Source organism: Eumetopias jubatus, unplaced genomic scaffold, assembly GCF_037043125.1.
Source record: "Eumetopias jubatus isolate StellerSeaLion01/CBP00866 unplaced genomic scaffold, mEumJub1_p1.0 scaffold_6, whole genome shotgun sequence".
NCBI lineage: Eukaryota > Metazoa > Chordata > Mammalia > Carnivora > Otariidae > Eumetopias > Eumetopias jubatus.
In genome coordinates, this window is record NW_028274812.1 from 140,579,976 (window position 1) to 140,597,817 (window position 17,842).

A 17,842-nucleotide genomic window follows, 5' to 3' on the forward strand; every position below is an offset into this window, starting at 1 on the left:
GAGGAGATACAAACTATATTCTGCTCCAGTTGGTTCAGACATAATAAATTAACACCCGTGTTTTCTGTCCCAGAGTGGCTTGGGAAGGAAACAGAGCCTGGTGCCCCAAGAGTTCTCTAGACAAAGACAACCATGTGTCCAGAAATGGGTTAACTCCCCAGAGCAGCAAAGACTGACCTTCCCCTCAGCTTCCCAGCCAAAGGACAGAACTCTTCTAACTGGCTCAGCCAGGGGAAGAAAACAATTCACGAAGAACCATGAAATCCTGATCCTGAAGAAAACTTAAACCTCACCTTTTAGAGGTGGGAAATCTGATGTACAGAGAAGCTGTGAGAACTATTTGAACTCACGCTGCTAGAAAGAGCCAGATTTCCAGGCTAATGTTCTTCCCCTGCCTCAATAGGAAGCAACTTCCCTCCATCAGGAACTATGAACCACTCCCTACTTCTGCAATCTTGGCAACCACACAAGCAAAGAAAGAGGGCATTCTTTCTTGTCTTAGGACATGACCCGCTGCTACCACAATATTATGATGGTGGAGCAGTCATAGCCTGTCTGGAAACCACTCAGCTTGGCCAAGGCTGGAGGGTTCCATTCCTGGCCAGAGACGAACCCTGGGCCTGGCACGGAGCGAGCGTGCGTGGAGGTTCCTGACCCTCTGAAAAATGGTCCACATCCCGTCAGCATCACACAAGTGTGGCGAAAGCCGACAAGTCACAATTTGTAAGGTTGTTACAAATGTGCTATAGAGATGCAACAACATTTTTATTCATTGCTGAATTGCTTTGAAACTCAAGTTTGGGAAAAGCCAGACATTTTCACCCCACCCCCCCACTAAAGACAGCATTCTACTATAATATCAAGCATTCTCAAACCTGTTCTTAGAAATATGGATTTCCCATTTCCCTTCTGAAGGAGTGACACAATCCCTTTCAAGGAAGGCATTCAGAAGAGAGATGATTACAATTCATTTTTTTCAGAGCTCACCTGGACAGAGTTGGGTGAAAATAAAATTTAGAATCATGCAAAAAATATTTTCCCTTGAAAACCGGACATTTATTACAAGTGATTTACAAGATTATATATGAAAAAGTTAAATTTCTATGATTTTCAGAAGGAAAACTATTGTGCTAATCGTCTTATCAAAGAGCCTTCCGAAGCTCAAAGAAGGCATCTGCTTTTTCAGAGAAGTCATCAGAAAAGAAGGCACAACAGGGCAAATGTCTTTTCAAAGGTGTTCAGTCAGTCATTCCAAAAATATTTATTGAGCCCTTATTTGTGCCCAGTATTGTTCTAGGCTCTGAGGATACAACAGCAAACTTTGTTTTCATAGAGCTTACATTCCAGCACTATTGGAAGGCAGAATTAATACTGAGGTTTCACACAGACCCTGGGAAACACAGACAATACTAAACAGATACCCAGGTGTCTGAATCGATGATCCAAGCATGTTGCCTTCAAGGCAGAATTAAGGTACTTCTAAAACTTCTATATCAAAATATCATAGTAAGAATATGTCTTCCTCTTTTTTTAACATTTGACTGTACATATTTTAAGTACACAAAGTTTTGACATAGGTACACACCAAACCACAGCCAAATTCCAGGTAACAGACATACCCATCACCTGCTCCCCACGCTTCTTCCTACCTCTCTGATCCCTTCCACATCTCCCCGGACTGTCCCAGCTCAGGTAACCTCTGATCTGATCTCTGCCACTACAAGTTAGTTTGCATTTTCAAGAACAGAATTTCCGTGGCGTCCTTCATTCCGCCTATTTTTTTTTTTAAGATTTTATTTATTTTTCGAGAGAGAGAGAGAGACAGCGAGAGAGGGAACACAAGCAGGGGGAGCTGGAGAGGGAGAAGCAGGCTTCCCACGGAGCAGGGAGCCCGATGCGGGGCTCGATCCCAGGATCCTGGGACCATGACCTGAGCCGAAGGCAGACGCTTAATGACAGAGCCACCCAGGCGCCCCATTCCGCTTATTTATTCTGAGGCTTCATCTATGTGACTGTGTGTTATCAATCATTCCCCCCCTTTTAAATGCAGGGTAGTATCCCGCTATGGTGGACTGTTTCCAGCTTGGAGGCTACCACAGAGCTGCCTTTACTCTGACACGTTTGCAAAGCATCCTCTGAATGCTCCCAGCATTTAGGGGTCCCCACCTCTCCTTCTGACTCAGAGAACTTAGGATATGCCACTTGTGGCCGGCAAAATGGGGAAGGTACCCCTTTACCCTGGAAATACATTTCAGAGGTCACGAAAAACCTCACGTGGCCTGGTTTGCTCCCAGAACCTTACCTGTGAATACTGGATACGTCTGCAGTGACCATGATCCCATAGCACATTAACACCAGCACAAAAAGGTGTATGGAGTACCTTTAAGACATGACGGAGAGGAGAAGCACTGATTATATTCCAAATTAACAGACCTACTGGACCCCCATGATGCCACCACTCCACCTCCCGCCCCCACCAAGAAGTGCGTGAGCCGTTAACTAGTGTTGATGTAAGAGAAAATAAATCAAGTATTTTTGCTCTAATTAAGGTACTAGATCTTGAAACGGCAGGAGGAAGTCACAACACAGTCGGCCAAAGGCAGCGCTGGGAATGTCAGCAATCCATAAATGGAATGCTTATACTTTTGCACACATACACCCGAGAGTCCAGAAGCATTCTTTCTTTAGAACTTTTTGTTTTAGTGTTTTTGTTTGTTTGTTTGTTTTTTTAATTTTAAAGCACCTGGACCCAAACTGACCTTTCCCAGATACCAAGACTTTCACCTGGTAGCTGCTTCAAAATACTCATCATTCTTTCTCAAATTTTTATTGGAGGCGGAAGAGCAGTATTCTAGTATCCTAAATAAATTCACAAATTTCCTTAAGTTGTCAATCTAGAAAGGTTGGTTCCTAGAACTCCCCCACCACCCGCCCGCCCCAGAAGGGCCACTCCCAGGGTAATTGGCCAGCTTACCTGGTAGAGGAAAGTGTCATCAACAGGCTCTCTCTGTTGAGAAATAACTCGTGTTTCCTCAAACCAGCACTAAAACTTTTGTTTTACTCCAGGCATAGGACTAACACCAATTACCCCTAGCAGTAATGAAAGAAAAACACCAATATCTACAACAGGTAGGAAAGGTTCCTCACCCGGGAAATAAAACTTTATAGTATCCTATTTACATGACCCAGGGGGAGATCAGCAGAAGCATAATTTGTAGAAAAATTCACAGAACTGACTTCCAACGGGTAGTTTATTGGTTCTAGGTTCTTAAGAGTAAATGGACATTCCTGGGACATCCCCATTTTGCTACAATAGGAGTAAATACATTTCTTTCCTCGGTGCCTGGGAAATGCCAAGAATACTGCCACAAAACACCCAAATGATAAAGATGAGAATTTCTGAGGCTCATACTCACCAGCCAAAGCAAAAGATGACAAAATAGATGCCAAAAATGGTGACAAATGCGTGCCGGACATTGGGACTGGTTTTACCAGGACTTAAGTAGATGCGAAACCACAATGCAGCAAACAGAGCAAAGACCTGGCATGCCACAAAATTCACCTGTACAGGACGAGAAGAAAGAGAGACTGAAAACCTTTACCCCTTTACCTGTGTGCGAATTCCGTCTACTCTTTCCAGATTTCCACACCAAGGTGCCTCTAAGACTTGGACTTGGATTGTTTCCTCAGCAGAGTGTTCGTCTGGAAACGGTTTGGGAGACTGAAAATTCACCATGCCCCCATCTGGTGTAAGAAGTGAGGAACCGGAGTTTTGTTCCCAATCCTTTAAGGCTAGCCAAGGTGGCTTTTCCACGCACACACAGAGGGCTTTTGAATGTACAAGGGCCTCAGCAACTGCAAGGTCAGTTTGCTGGGTCTCTTTCCCCCACCCCACCCCCACCCCCACCCCCACCCCCACCCCCACCCCCAGTGCTATCCTATGATAAACACCTGTTCCCGTAGAGTCGCAAATGAATCAAATCCATGAAGCTTCCTTCATTGAATACCTAAAAAACTAAATGCCGCTCTCCAAAGTCATCAGTCAGCTGTTTTGACTCTAAGTTTGCTCATTTTAAATTAACACCAAATTAACAAGAGCGTTGCTCAAGCTCAAGGGGTGGCACGAAAAATCCACACATAAAAAGAAACAGTCCCGCCTTAAACTTCCAATGCCAAACCCTGTCCAATCGTGCAAAACAGGCAACAAATTTCCTTAGAAAAATCTCACTGGACTATCTCTCAAAAATACTGGGCCTGAAAGAAAATATAAAATAATTCCCTGATACCTGTGGGAAAGATCAGCTGATTTAACCTAAAACCAAAATATATCAAGTGATGTAATCATTAAGGACACGTGGAAGAGCGATTCAGACTTCCCAGAGTATTTGGAGTGAAAACTTCACTTTTGGAAGACACTTAATGGCAAAGGGATCGAGGACACAAATATCTAAACAGAGCCTCAAATTCAGCCTCCACAGTTTTTCACACTACAGAAAATGGTAGCTGTTAGTAACATTCACTAGGGCTGCCGCTGAGGTGGGGTTGGAGGCAGCAACATCCGCTGCACCTGAGCTCACTTTGTTTTCCCAGTAAAAACCAAGACTACTTTGAACCCCTGATGACTCACAGAAATATTTTTAGAGAATTTATTTATTTATTTATTTTTTTTTTTTAACGGGCTCCGTGCTTGGCTTGAACTCACAATCCTGAGATCAAGACCCGAGCCGAAATCGAGAGTTGGCTGCTTAATCGACTGAGTCACTCAGGTGCCCCTTTCATTTCGTTTTTAAAAACTGACTGTGCTGAGTTTCCCCCTCTATTAGATCATTCGTGTTCACTGGTCTCTCCAAAAATTTAGTCCCGCTACTGCCTGCCATCACTTTCTACCCTGAAAGACAGACAGGAGGTGAATTGTGATCCCAGCCTACATGATGTGGTCATAGCTTTTTTCTAATTTAAATTCAATTAGCCAACACATAGTACATTATTAGTTTCAGATGTAGAGTTCAATAATTCATCACTTGCATATAACACCCATCATGTGCCCTCCTTCATGTCCATCATCCAGTTACCCCACCCCCACCCACCTCCCCGTGGTCAAACCTTCTTTTGGAGCCTAAATACACCACCACCAACTCTCTCTCTCTCTCTCTCTCTCTCTCTCTCTCTCTCTCTCTCACACTCACACACACACACACACACACACACACACACACACACACACAATGGAGAAAATAATAACCATTTTAGCAAGGTTCAAAACGTAAAGGAATTGGCAAGTAGAAAGTCAAAGTTATGGGGGCGCCTGGGTGGCTCAGATGGTTAAACGTCTGCCTTCAGCTCAGGTCATGATCTCTGGGTCCTGGGATCAAGCCCCACGTCGGGCTCCCTGCTCAGCTTGGTGGCTCTCACTCAGCTGGCCCAGACCTCCTCAGCCTCCAGACAGTCTCATCAGCTGGGCTTGTCTTAAAGAAAGTGTGTCCTTGCAACCCTGCAAGGAAGAATAAGGTTCACCGTGCAAACACTCCATCTGATCTTGTCACCCCAGTGATCGATAAAGAGGAAAGAAAGGTTCACTGGATCACTGACACAATCTGCCATTTTTCTGCCACCATCATCTGAATGCCCTAGTTCTGACTCTCAGGTGTCAGCTGGGCGACCTTAGGTAATTCACTGATTAATTCTGCCAACATTTCCTGGTTGACGCTATATGCCAGATACTCGGGACAGCGTCAAGACACTGTCACTACCAGCAAGTCAAGAAAAGAAGACGTACGTGCTCTGGGTTTCAATATTTTGGGGGAGTGAGGGGCCAAACGTGTGATTTCGGAGACCTGATCCCTAATGTCCCTTCTGGCTCTAATGGTCTTTGCTCCTAACCTAACCCGAATCATTTCCCTTAACTGTCGGTAGTTAATGCCAAAATGCAAGACTTTGTTAGGAACTGAAAGCTTCCTCCCACACACAGAAACAACCCAGTCCCCCATCCTCTTCCCGGGAGTGAGTCACGGGTGGCTATCTGAATGTTCCCTGGCAAACTGTTCCAAGGCAAAAGTGGAAACAGCAGCACTGCTCAGTTCTACAGGAGGCTTCTAACAGAATTGCTTTTCAACTACCAGATGTTTATCTTAAAAGGCACACGCTGAACCACAGTTAGACACCACTTCACACCCAGAAGAATGGCTATTATTTAAAAAAACAAAACAAAACAACACAAAATAACGTGTTGGCAAGGATGAGGGGAGATTAGAACCCTTGTGCCCTGCTGGTGGGTGTGTAGGATGGTGCAGCCAACTGTGGAAAACAACATGGCAGCTCTTCAAAAAATGAAAAATATAATTATATATGGTCCAGCAATCCCACTTCTGGGTATTTACCCAAAAGAACTGTAAGCCGGGTCGTGAAGGAATATTTCTTCACCCATGGTAGCAGCACTACTCACAATAGCCAAAAAGTGGAATCAACCCAAGTGTCTATCAACGGATGAATGGGTAAACAGAATGTAGTCTATCTACGCAACGGAGTATTATTCAGTCTTAAAATGGGGGACATTCTGACATATGCTACAACATGGATGAACTTGGAGGACATTATGCTAAGTGAATAAGTCATAAAAGGACAAACGTTGTGTAATTCCACTTAAGTGAGGTACCTGGAATACAGTAATTAAATTCATAGAGACTGAGAGTAGAATGGTGATTCACAGTAGACAGACTGAGGGGTGGAAGGAATGGGGTTATTATTTAACAGATATGGAGTTTCAGTTTTGCAAAATGAAAAGAGTTCTGGAGGTGTGTGGTGATGATGGTTGCATAACAATGTGATGTCCTTAATGTCACTGAACCGTACTATATGCTTAAAAATGGTTAAAATGGAAAATTTTATATTTTGTCTCTTTTACCACAATTAAAAAAAAAAGTATAGGCTGAAGCATGACACCAATTTCTTTGCATTTGCTACTTCATATCAACTCAGTAGCTGGTATGAACTGTGACCATCTCTGTGGCCAGCCGTGGCAGGCTGCCATGACAATTCATATAGGAACAGGATGAGATCTTGGCTTCTTTCCTCATATAGGGCCAATAAAATGGGAAGCACTGTTTTTTAGAAATATAAGTCACAATGGGTTTGATTTGAGGTATAGGATCTGCTTCCAAATAATCTTGAAAGGATGGGGAGAGTGGAGTGAGTATACATCAGTGGTTCTCAACGAGGGATGCCTTGCCCCCCAGGTGACAGTTTTGGTTGTCATAATCCAGAAGACGTGGTAGGGGGAAGATCCTGGCATCTAGTGGGTAGAGGCTAGGAATACCGCTAAAACATCCTAAAAGGCACAGGACAGCCCCCCACAACAAGGAATTTTTTGGCCCAACGTGTCAGGAGAGCCAGAGTTAACAAATCATGGATCATGGTATAGATGAAACAAGATTGGCAATGAGCTGAAAACCAAGAGCTGAGCACATGAATGTTCATCCTACTAATCTCTCCACTTCCGTGTATGTTTGAGCCTTTCCAGAATAAACAGGGTTTAAAAATTACACAACTCTGGAAAGCAAATCACTGACCTGAGATGATACAGATATTAAACTCAGGTGACTACTAGCAGTTGAAACTAGGAAGGGCTCTTTATCCAAATTGGAGAAACACCTAAGTTAGTGAAGTAATATGTATGTATATATATATATACACATACATATATATACACACACGCACATACATATACAAAAACAAAACAATAAAAGGATCATGTCTTCCTAAATAGTAAAAGAAAAGAAAGAAAAAAAATACCTTTTATGAAACGAGCAAACTTCCATAAGAAGAGTGTCAAATTACAAGAATTACAAGAGAAAAAGATCTACCTTCAATAATCATACACAAAGATGAACAGTGGGTGTTATACGCAACTGATGAATTATTGAACATCACGTCTGAAACTAATGATGTACTATATGTTGGCTAAGTGAATTTAAATTAATCATCATCATCATCATCATCATCACACAAAGTATTTGTGACTGCCCATCCCACAACCAGCAACAGATCCAATGGTTGCAGGAGTCGACCCAGAGCCGATACCTGGCTGCAAGACCAGGATCTGCCACTGACTGGCTGAAGAGCTACAAGAACTTGCTGCATTTTGACTCTTAGATCCTGTGACGGGGGCAATAACAGTGGTATCACTTCACAGGTTGCTGGAACTAAAGAATACTTAAGATTACTTGAAATAATGCCTGGCACTGACAAGCACCTGCTATTAATATTATTCTACACCCACTACATTAACGCACAAATTATGGGTAGAATAACTCAATACACAGTAACTTCTGTTGAGCTATTACGAACTGGCTTCCTCAGTCACCTCCCTGCTGCCCTTGTACTGATTCCCTTTCCCACCCAACATTCAGGCAGCTGCCAGAATTCTCCATGCGTCCTTTCCTCTGCAGGGAGAGGCAATGCGGCTTATGACAAAGAGTCAAAGTCTGGGTTTTCCAGCTCCCAAGCAGGGTTTCATAAACCTAAAGTAGAGATATAGCTGAAAAAAGTCAAAGCACCCTCTACAAATTTAGGAAACGAGTCTGGGGGAATGATGCGTGTATCTCTGTAAGAGACTGGTCGCCGGGCTTCTGGGAATGCAGCCCTGGGAGATGGATGGCCAGCACTGTTTCCAGGAGGCTCAGAGGGTGATGAAGTACACAGACCAGAGGCATCAACTCCGGCCCCTCTCCCAGGCTCTGGGGACAGCAGAGAGACCAGCGGAGAGCTGGCAGGCCTGAGAGGTTCCAGCAGTTGCACTGAGGAGAGAACACTAGTATGAACCTGCCATCAGGAGCCACAGAAGATGCTACAGGGTACAGCGGAGAAAGCAGGTGCAAGAGGTCAACACCCAAAACCAAAAGGAGAGGCTCCACTTGAGTACAGGCCAGCAAGGCGCCAATGGCACAGGGACCCAAAGCCCTCACCAAGGCTACCAAGGTCTTTAGACCCCTCAGGGCTTAGCTTATTCCTAGCCGGAGAGGTAGACAAACCTTTAACATAACCAGCCTTAGACAGGAAGGGAGCTGCCTATAACTGGCAATTTAGCTTGAAAGCTAGATTAAGTTTAGCCGGGAGGAATTTAAAAGTTACATTTTTTTGCATCTCTACCCGTGGCTGTAAATTTTCAACCCATTGTCATCACCCCTATTAGAAATGTGCACAAAATTTTACATAAAAAATATTTACCTCAATATTATTTCTAGTAGCAAGAAGAAGGGACCTAAAAGTTCAACAATTAATAAAGACATTGGTTAACACATGAAACTACTCAAGGATGCACCCTGCGTTATAATCCTTTTTGAAAGTACTGTGGTAGTATTTGCTATAATACTATACTTTCAACCAATTCCTGGAAATCAATTCACTGGATGACAAAAAGCAAAATGCTAAGAAGATGTGAAGGCATTATTTATAAGACAAAATGAAGGAAGATCTAACTTTCAAACACAGGACAAGGCGGGTAGTAATTAATGGTAAACCCATACAGTATAACAGTATTAAAAATGGGCATTATACTGGGCGCCTGGGCGGCTCAGATGGTTAAGCGTCTGCCTTCGGCTCAGGTCATGATCCCAGGGTCCTGGGATCGAGTCCCGCATCGGGCTCCCTGCTCCTTGGGAGCCTGCTTCTCCCTCTGCTTCTCTTTCTCTCTCTCTCCCTCTGTCTCTCATGAATAAATAAATAAAATCTTTAAAAAAAATAAAAATGGGCATTATAAAGCACCTATGATAAAATGAAAAGCATTTGTTATAACTAATTAAAAACAGAATATAAAATTGCATGTATGCTTACAACTGTGTTAAAAAAAACAACAGTGGCATTAGGAAAAAGGCAAACATAACATGCAAAATGGAATCTGGCTGTTTTGCAGGGTGACAGGAATCCAGGCCAATTTTTTGTAAAATTTCTTTTTACAATTTATAGTTGTAAACTCCATGTGGAATTTCTTACACACACACACACACACACACACACACACACACACACAACCAAGACAATCTAAGAAACTCCTAGAAATCTGCATTCAATTCTACATACTCTAGCTTCAAGGCTGCATTTATCAGCACCTACGGCAGATAAAGTTTAGGGAGGAATTGGGCATAAAAAAAAAAAAAAAAAAACCTGTCACAAGCTTCCTCTTAAAGAAAAACATGTTTAATAGGTGGCAAAATGTCAAGGGTAACAGTGTGGACGGCCAAAGAGAATAAAAATATGTACCACGATGCTCTTGAATAAACTCTTCACATTTAAAAGGAACACGTGGGATGTCTTTACTGTTGTGCTGATGCACCCCGTCCCGAGCGGAAAAGAAAGCTGAGCTTTGTGATATTCAACAGTATGCTCTGCACAGTTAAAGCATTGTGCGGGTCCTTATGCATAAGGAAACGGTAAAACACAGCTGTTTTGATCAGACTCTCCACAATCGCAAGCCTTACATACCTCAGATTCAACAAGAGCTCAATTTCCAAGACTCTTGCAAGAATTCAAAGTCACTGCAAGAAAAACACACACCCAAGGGTTTGACTCCCTGTTTCACCACAGCACAAACTGTGCTGCAATTTTCAAATGTACGTCTTAAGTCCTCCTGCTGTAATATACTGCTAGAAAGGCGTTATTTGGGGATTTCTGTTCCATGGCCTTCATATTCTTCCAAGAAACGAACTTTGCCAGGAGCAAAAAAAAAAATGTTCCCTTCGTCCTAATGAAGAGATGCAAGCCGTCTATTTTTACCGAACAGCAGCAAATATTAACAGTCTAAAATTATTTCCTCTACGACCGTGGCTCACCAATGAGGCGCAGGCGACCGTCCAAGGCTGGAATGTTTCTCTCAGCAACACTGCCTTATATGCTCCCAGACAAAACCAATCTAATTAAACAATTCCTTACTTAAAGGCAAGCCACTCTTCCTCCACAAACAGTACTCTTTTGCATGACCTCCTACAAATAAAGGTGGCTGGGGAAGACGACACGAAATGCTACTCCCTTCAGTACCACAGAACAAAAAGTGTTTGTACCATACTCTTCAGCTACTTGGCGCTTTCAAAGAGATCCTTGCTGTGCTTTCATTTCCAAGCAGTTTGGAACATCAGCACGAAATGCTTTGAAATTTGTAATGAGCTGATTTTTTTCGAAGCTTGTACATAAGCAAATATTTAAAATTGATCATCAATGGTGCGTGATTTATAACCAAACAGGCTTTTTTTTTAAAGATGTTATTTATTTATTTGAGAGAGAGAGAGAGAACAAGAGAGAGAGAGCATGAGCAGGGGCAGAGGGAGAAGCAGACTCCCCGCGGAGCAGGAAGCCCGATGCGGGACTCGGTCCCGGGACCCTGGGATCACGACCTGAGCCGAAGGCAGACGCTTAACCACCTGAGCCACCCAGGCGCCCCTAACCACACAGGCTTCTAATGGACAGTTCATCCCACCGTAACAATAAATGCCATTCACTGCTCACCACATGGCGGGCACAGTGCTAAAACTTCACGTAAATGATTTGACTTAAGCTTTGTAACAACTTTTTGAAGTAGCTGACTCCCACTCTACATGGGAGGAGAATGAAAATCAAAACGGTTATGTCCGGGTGGCTGAATTCACAAAGCTAGCGAGTGGCAGAGCTGGGGCTGAAAACCTAAGCTCTCACTCCGTCCACCCTACCTCTTCCCCTCACCTCAAAGTACCAAGAACCGGGAGGCCTGAACAAAGGAACCTTATTGTTGGGGCACCTGGGTGGCTCCGTCAGTTAAGGGGCCGACTCTTGGTTTCAGCTCAGGTCATGATCTCAAGGTCGTAAGATCAAGCGCCATGTCAGGCTCTGAGCTCAGCATGGAGTCTGCTTGAGATTCTCTCTCCCTCTGCCCCTCAACTCCCATCACATGAGCTCTTTATCTCTAAAATAAATAAATAAATCCTAAAAAAAAAAAAGTTATTGTCTCCCAGTCCTGGAGGCTACGGGGCTGAATTCAAGGGGGGCTGAATTCAAGGTGTCGGCAGGCTTGGTTTCTGCTGAGGTTTCTCTCTTTGTCTTGTAGATGGGCCACCTTCTCCCTGTGTGTTCCTGTGCTCTCCTCTGTTGTGTCTGTGTCCAAATTTCCTCTTTTTATAAGGCTATCCGTCATTGGATTAGAGCCCCCAACAAATGACCTCACCGTAACTTAGTTTTCTCTTTAGAGCCCCTCCCTCCAAAATACAGTTCATCAGGACTTCAACATTTGGATTTGGTGGGGGACCACAATTCAACCCATCACACCACTCAGTAAAAATCCTCTACTCAAACACCTGGGATGAAACAGACTTCATTTTCCTTGCTCCCACGTGTGGAAAGTGAGCAAGCCCCAAAGGCAAGGCTGTGAGGAAGCTGTGGGGAGCCTCCTACTCCCTGGAGGGGTCTCTCAGCCCACTACACAGGAGAGGGGCTTCCCAGCTACCAGCCCTGCCTCCCACCCCTGCCCCCACAGCTGTCAAAAGCTCTTTGGCAGGGGCGCCTGAGTGGCTCAGTCGGGTAAAAGTCTGCCTTCAGGGGAGGGAAAAATGAATGGGAAGAAATCAGAGAGGGAGATAAACCATGAGAGACTCTGGACTCTGGGAAACAAAGTGAGGGTTGCAGAGGGGAGGTGGGTGGGGGGATGGGGGAACTGGATGATGGCCATTAAGGAGGGCACGTGATGTAAAGAGCATGCAACTGATCATTGAACACTACATCAGAAACTAATGATGTTTTACTCTATGTTGGCTAATTTAATTTAAATAAATAAAAAATAAAAAAATGAAAGATAAAATGTTATGTAATAAAAAAAGAGTCTGCCTTCAGCTCAGGTCGTGATCCCAGGGTCCTGAGATCGAGTACCACCCCCACACCTCCCCCCCACCTCCCCACCCCCCCGTCAGGCTCCCTGCTCAGGGAGGAGTCTGCTTCTCCCTCTCCCTCGGCCCCTCCCCCCTCCACTCATGCTCTCAGGCGCTCTGGCTCTCTCTCAAATAAATAAATAAAATCTTTAAAAAAAAAAAAAAAGCTCATTGGCCTACAATGGGTTTACACATGGTGAGAAAGTTCATTATGCCTTAGGCTTTGTTTCAAACACACAAGTTTTAAGTAGTAATAGGCATTCATTGAGCGTGTACATTTTCTGAGTTTAACATCTGTTGGCTGTTATTCTAAATGTTTCACACCCATTACCTCAGTTAATCTTCTCAGCAAGCCTCAAGGTCCTACTGAGGAATCTTAGGCACCAAGTGCGGAGCAGGACCCGGACTTAAACTTAGCCACTGCCTGAGGTTGCCCCTCAGTCTTGCAGGGTGGGGAGCAGGGACCTGAATCAAGCTGCCGGGCTCAACGCCCTTTGCCACAACTGTTCTCTGAGGCTTCCACAGACTTTCTCTCCGCAGTTTGTGCACTCACATCAGAAGCCTCTTCTCCCAGTTCAGAGTGCGTCATCCAGTCCCTCTGGAATGAGATAATCCCTCTCTTAATTCGCAGAAGAAAAAAAACCATCCTGTGTACTTGGTTCCTTTAGATCGCACAGGAAGACTTGTGGCCTACCCTATTCTGTAAATACCATGTCATGCATTAGTTATGATTTAGATTTAAAACGCTTTAAAAATGAACTCCAGTGGATACAAGGGCAAAAAGATGTTTATGCCGTCTGCTGAGCCATGGCAGAGTCAAACCTTCAAATATGTGGGTGACAGGGCTCGTAAGGATCTGTCTGACTCCAGCTTGTCTCCCACCCCATAAATCATATCCTTCTAATCTCGGGCCAAGGAGGAAGGGAAGACTGAAAAGAATTCGGGACCACGTGAGGAGTCCTGAAAACCCTGTCCACAAACACCCACCCATATCCTCTGGAGAAGTGATCTCCCCACTAGAATTAATTCCACTGAGAGCCAGTTGAAAGGGACAACAGCAGCAGCACAATAACTAGCAGTAGGGCGTGAACTAGATTCCAGGCACTGCTTGAAGCCCTTCTGTGTTACTCCTTCAACATTCACAACCCCTTGAGGCTCTTTGAGGCACTCATTTTCTAAAAGAGTCAATTAAGTCACGAAGAAGTTAAGACATTTTCCCAAACACCCCATACCTAGTAAGTAGCAACACTAGAATTTAAACTCAGGGAATCTAGCTCCAGAGTCCATCTGCTCAGCCACCGTGGATGATTCGCTTAAACTTTAATTCCAGCATCTCATTTTCCAGGCGAGGGACGTGGAGCCCAGAGACTGTCAATGACTTGGCCCGGGTCACAAGGCCACAGGAGTGTCAGTGCCGGGATGAGAACTAAGGTGTCCTGACTCTGGTCCAGTGCGACCGCTTGCGATTCTTTGCCAGCCTTGGATGTAGGATGGAAGTAAGATGGGATGCTGGAGGTCAGAGAGGACCATCTCAGAATAACGTCTGAGTGAGGAGGCTCAGGCTGCCAGTGGGAAGAAGGGACACACCCTGCAGAAGGAAACACCACTGACCTAAGAAGTGAAATGTTTGGGGCAACTTTATAATCTTTTCTTATTAAGATATAATTGACATATGACATACTAGTTTCAGGTGTATAAAAAAAGATTTGATATTTGTACATATATATTTTTTAAGTTTTTATTTATTCACTTTTAAGTAATCTCTATGCCCAACATGGGGCTCAAACTCATGACCCTGAGAACAAGAGTCACATGCTCTTCTGACCGAGCCAGCCAGGCGCCCTTGATATCTGTATATATTATGAAATGATCACCAAAATAAGTCCAGTTAACATCCATCACCACACATCGTTACACATTTTTTTTTCTGGTGATAAGAACTTCTAAGATCTATCTCAGCAACTTTCAAATACACAACACAGTATTGTTAACTACAAGGCACCATGCCGTATATTACATCCCCATGACTTACTTGTTTCATAACTGGAAGTTTGTGCCTTTTGACGCCCTACACCCATTATGCCCAGCCCCCAGCCCCCACCTCTGTTCTCTGTATCTATGAGGTTTTGGGGTTTTTTTAGATTCCACATAGAAGTGAGCTCATATGATATTTGTCTTTCTGTATCTTGTTTCATTAGCATAATGCCCTCAAAGTCCATTCATATTGTCACAAATGGCAATTTTCCTTTTTTATGGCTGAATAATATTCCATCACAGGCACACATGCGCACGCACACACACACTTTCTTTATCCATTCAACCATCAATGGACACTGAGATTGCTTCTATGTGTTGGCTACTGCAAATAATGCTGCAATGAACATAGGAGTGCAGATATCTTTTCAAGTTATGAGTTTTCATTTCTTTTGAATAAATACCCAGAAGTGAAACTGCTAGATCATATGGTAGTTCTATTTCTAATTTTTTGAGGAACCTGCATCCTGTTTCTCATAGTGTTTGCACCAATTTACATTCCCACCAACAGGGCATGAGGGTTCCCTTTATATAAGCCACATCCACGCCAACACTTATTATTTCTTGTCTTTTTGATAACAGCCATCCTGACAGGTGTGAGGTGAAAGCTTACTGTGCTGATTTGCATTTCCCTGATGACGGACGTTGATCATCTTTTTTCATGTGTTTGTTGGCCATCTGTATGTCTTCTGCGGAAAATGTTTATTCAGTTCTTCTGCCCAATTTTTAATCAGATTATTTTTTGCTATTGAGTTGTATGATATCTTTATATATTCAGGCTACTAAACCCTTATCAGATATGTGATTTGCAAAATAGCTTCTATTCCATAGGCTGCCTTTTCATGTTGTTGATGATTTCCTTTGATGTGCAGTTTTTTAGTTTGATGTATTCCCACTTCTTTGTTTTTGCTTCTGTTGCCTTTGCTTTTGGCCTCAAATCCAAAAGATCATCGCCAAGACCTATGTCAAGGAGCTTACTGCATGTTTCCTTCTAGGAGTTTTATGGTTTCAGGACTCACAGTCAAGTCTAATCCATTTTGAGTTAATTTTTATATATGGTGAAAGATAGTGGTCGAGTTTCATTCTTTTGCATGTGGCTATCCAGTTTTCCCATCATCATCTATTGAAAACATTGTTCTTTGCATATAACACCCAGTGCTCCATGCAAACAACGAATCATGGAACACTACATCAAAAACTAATGATGTACTGTATGGTGACTAATATAACGTAATTAAATAAATAAATAAATAAATAAATAAATAAATAAATAAATAAAAATAAAATATAAGAAAAAGGAAAAGACTGTTCTTTCCCCATTATCATTCTTGGCTCCTTTGTTATCAGTTAACTGACCATATATGCCAGGGTGTATTTCTGGCCTCTCTACTCTGTTTCACTGATCTGTTTTATGCCAGTGCCACAGTGTTTTACTATAGCTTTGTAATATACTTTGAAATCAGGAAGCATTATGCCTCCAGCTTTGTTCTTCCTTCTCAAAATTGCTTTAGCTATTCAGGGTCTTTTGTGGCTCCATACACATTTTAAGATTGTCTGTTCTATTGCTGCGGAAAATGCAACTGGAATTTTGATTAAGAATTGCATTAAATCTGTAGAGTGCTTTGGGTAGTATGGAAAACATTTTAACAATATTTATTCTTCTAATCCATGAGCATAGAATATCTAAGTATTTCTGTTCTCTTCAATCTTTCTCATCAATGTCTTATAGTTTTTAATGTACGGGTCTTTCACCTTTTTGGTTAAATTTATTCTGAAGTATTTTATTCTTTTTTTATGTAATGTAAATGAATTATTTTATCTTTCTGATAGCTCATTATTAATGTATAGTAATACAACAGATTTCTGTACACTGATCTCATATCTTGCAACTTACTGAATTTGTTTACCAGTTCTAACAGTCTTTTGGTGCAGTCTGTAGGATCTTCTATGTAACATCATGCCCTTTGCAATTGGAGACAGTTTTACTTCTTTCTTCCTAATTCTGATGCCTTTTTTTTTTCCTTGCCTAATTGCTCTGGCAAGGACTTCCAGTACTATGTTGAATAAAAGTAGTGAGAGTGGGCACCCTTGCCTTGTTCCTGATTTAAGAAGAAAAGCTCTTACCTTTTCACCACTGAATATTACAGTAGTTGTGGTTTTGTTATATGTGGCCTTTATTATTGTCAGAAATGTTCCCTCTATACCCACTTTGTCAGTTTTATCATAAATGGATGTTGAATTTTGTCAAATGATTTTATCCTTCATTTTGTTAATGTGGTGAATCATGTTGATTGGTCTACAGATACTGAACCATCCCTGCATCCCTGGGATGAATCCCACGTGATTGTGGCATCTGACTTTTGTCATATTGTTGAATTTGGTTTTCTAATATTTGTTGAAGATTTTTGCATCTCTGTTCACCGGGGATATTGGCCTATAATTTTCTTTTCTTGTGGTGTCCTTGTCTGGTTTTGGTTTCAGGGTAATGCTGGTCTCATAATATGAGTTTGGAAGTGTTCTCTTCTGTTTTTTGAAAGAGTTTAAAAAGGACTGTTACTAATCCTCCTTTTTAATGTTCAGTAGAATTCACCAATGAAACCATATGGTCCAGTATTTTTGTTTGTGGGGAGGTCTGTGTGTTTGTTTGTTTGTTTAAGATTTACTTATTTGAGAGAGAGAGAAAGAGAGGAGGGGCAGAGGGAGAGTCCTCAAGCAAATTCCCTGCTGAGTACAGAGGGCTCAATTTCATGACCCATGAGATCATGACCTGAGCTAAACCAAGAGTTGGACGTTCAACCTACTGAGCCACCCAGGCGCTCCTGTGGGAGGTTTTTGATTACAGATTTGATTATGGCTTTATAATCTTGACCAGATCCCGAGTATATCAAGTTTTATACACAGATAGAGATCACCACTAGAAGCAGGTG

At 42.7% G+C, this 17,842-nt stretch overlaps 1 protein-coding gene across 7 annotated transcripts in view; it reads right to left on the minus strand.

The window, feature by feature from the left end:
* MBOAT1 (membrane bound glycerophospholipid O-acyltransferase 1) overlaps positions 1 to 17,842 on the minus strand; it is a 140,942-nt gene that overhangs the window by 79,326 nt on the left and 43,774 nt on the right. For all 7 annotated transcript variants that reach the window (XR_015768385.1, XR_015768384.1, XR_015768383.1 and 4 more), the window contains exons 2-3: positions 3,417 to 3,562; positions 2,303 to 2,380 (exon numbers count right to left, since the gene is read on the minus strand). Coding sequence is in view for 4 of the 7 variants with exons in the window: in XM_028107372.2 (XP_027963173.1) it covers positions 2,303 to 2,380; positions 3,417 to 3,562 (224 nt within the window). In the remaining 3 variants the exon portion in view is untranslated. The remainder of the gene's footprint in view (positions 1 to 2,302; positions 2,381 to 3,416; positions 3,563 to 17,842) is intronic.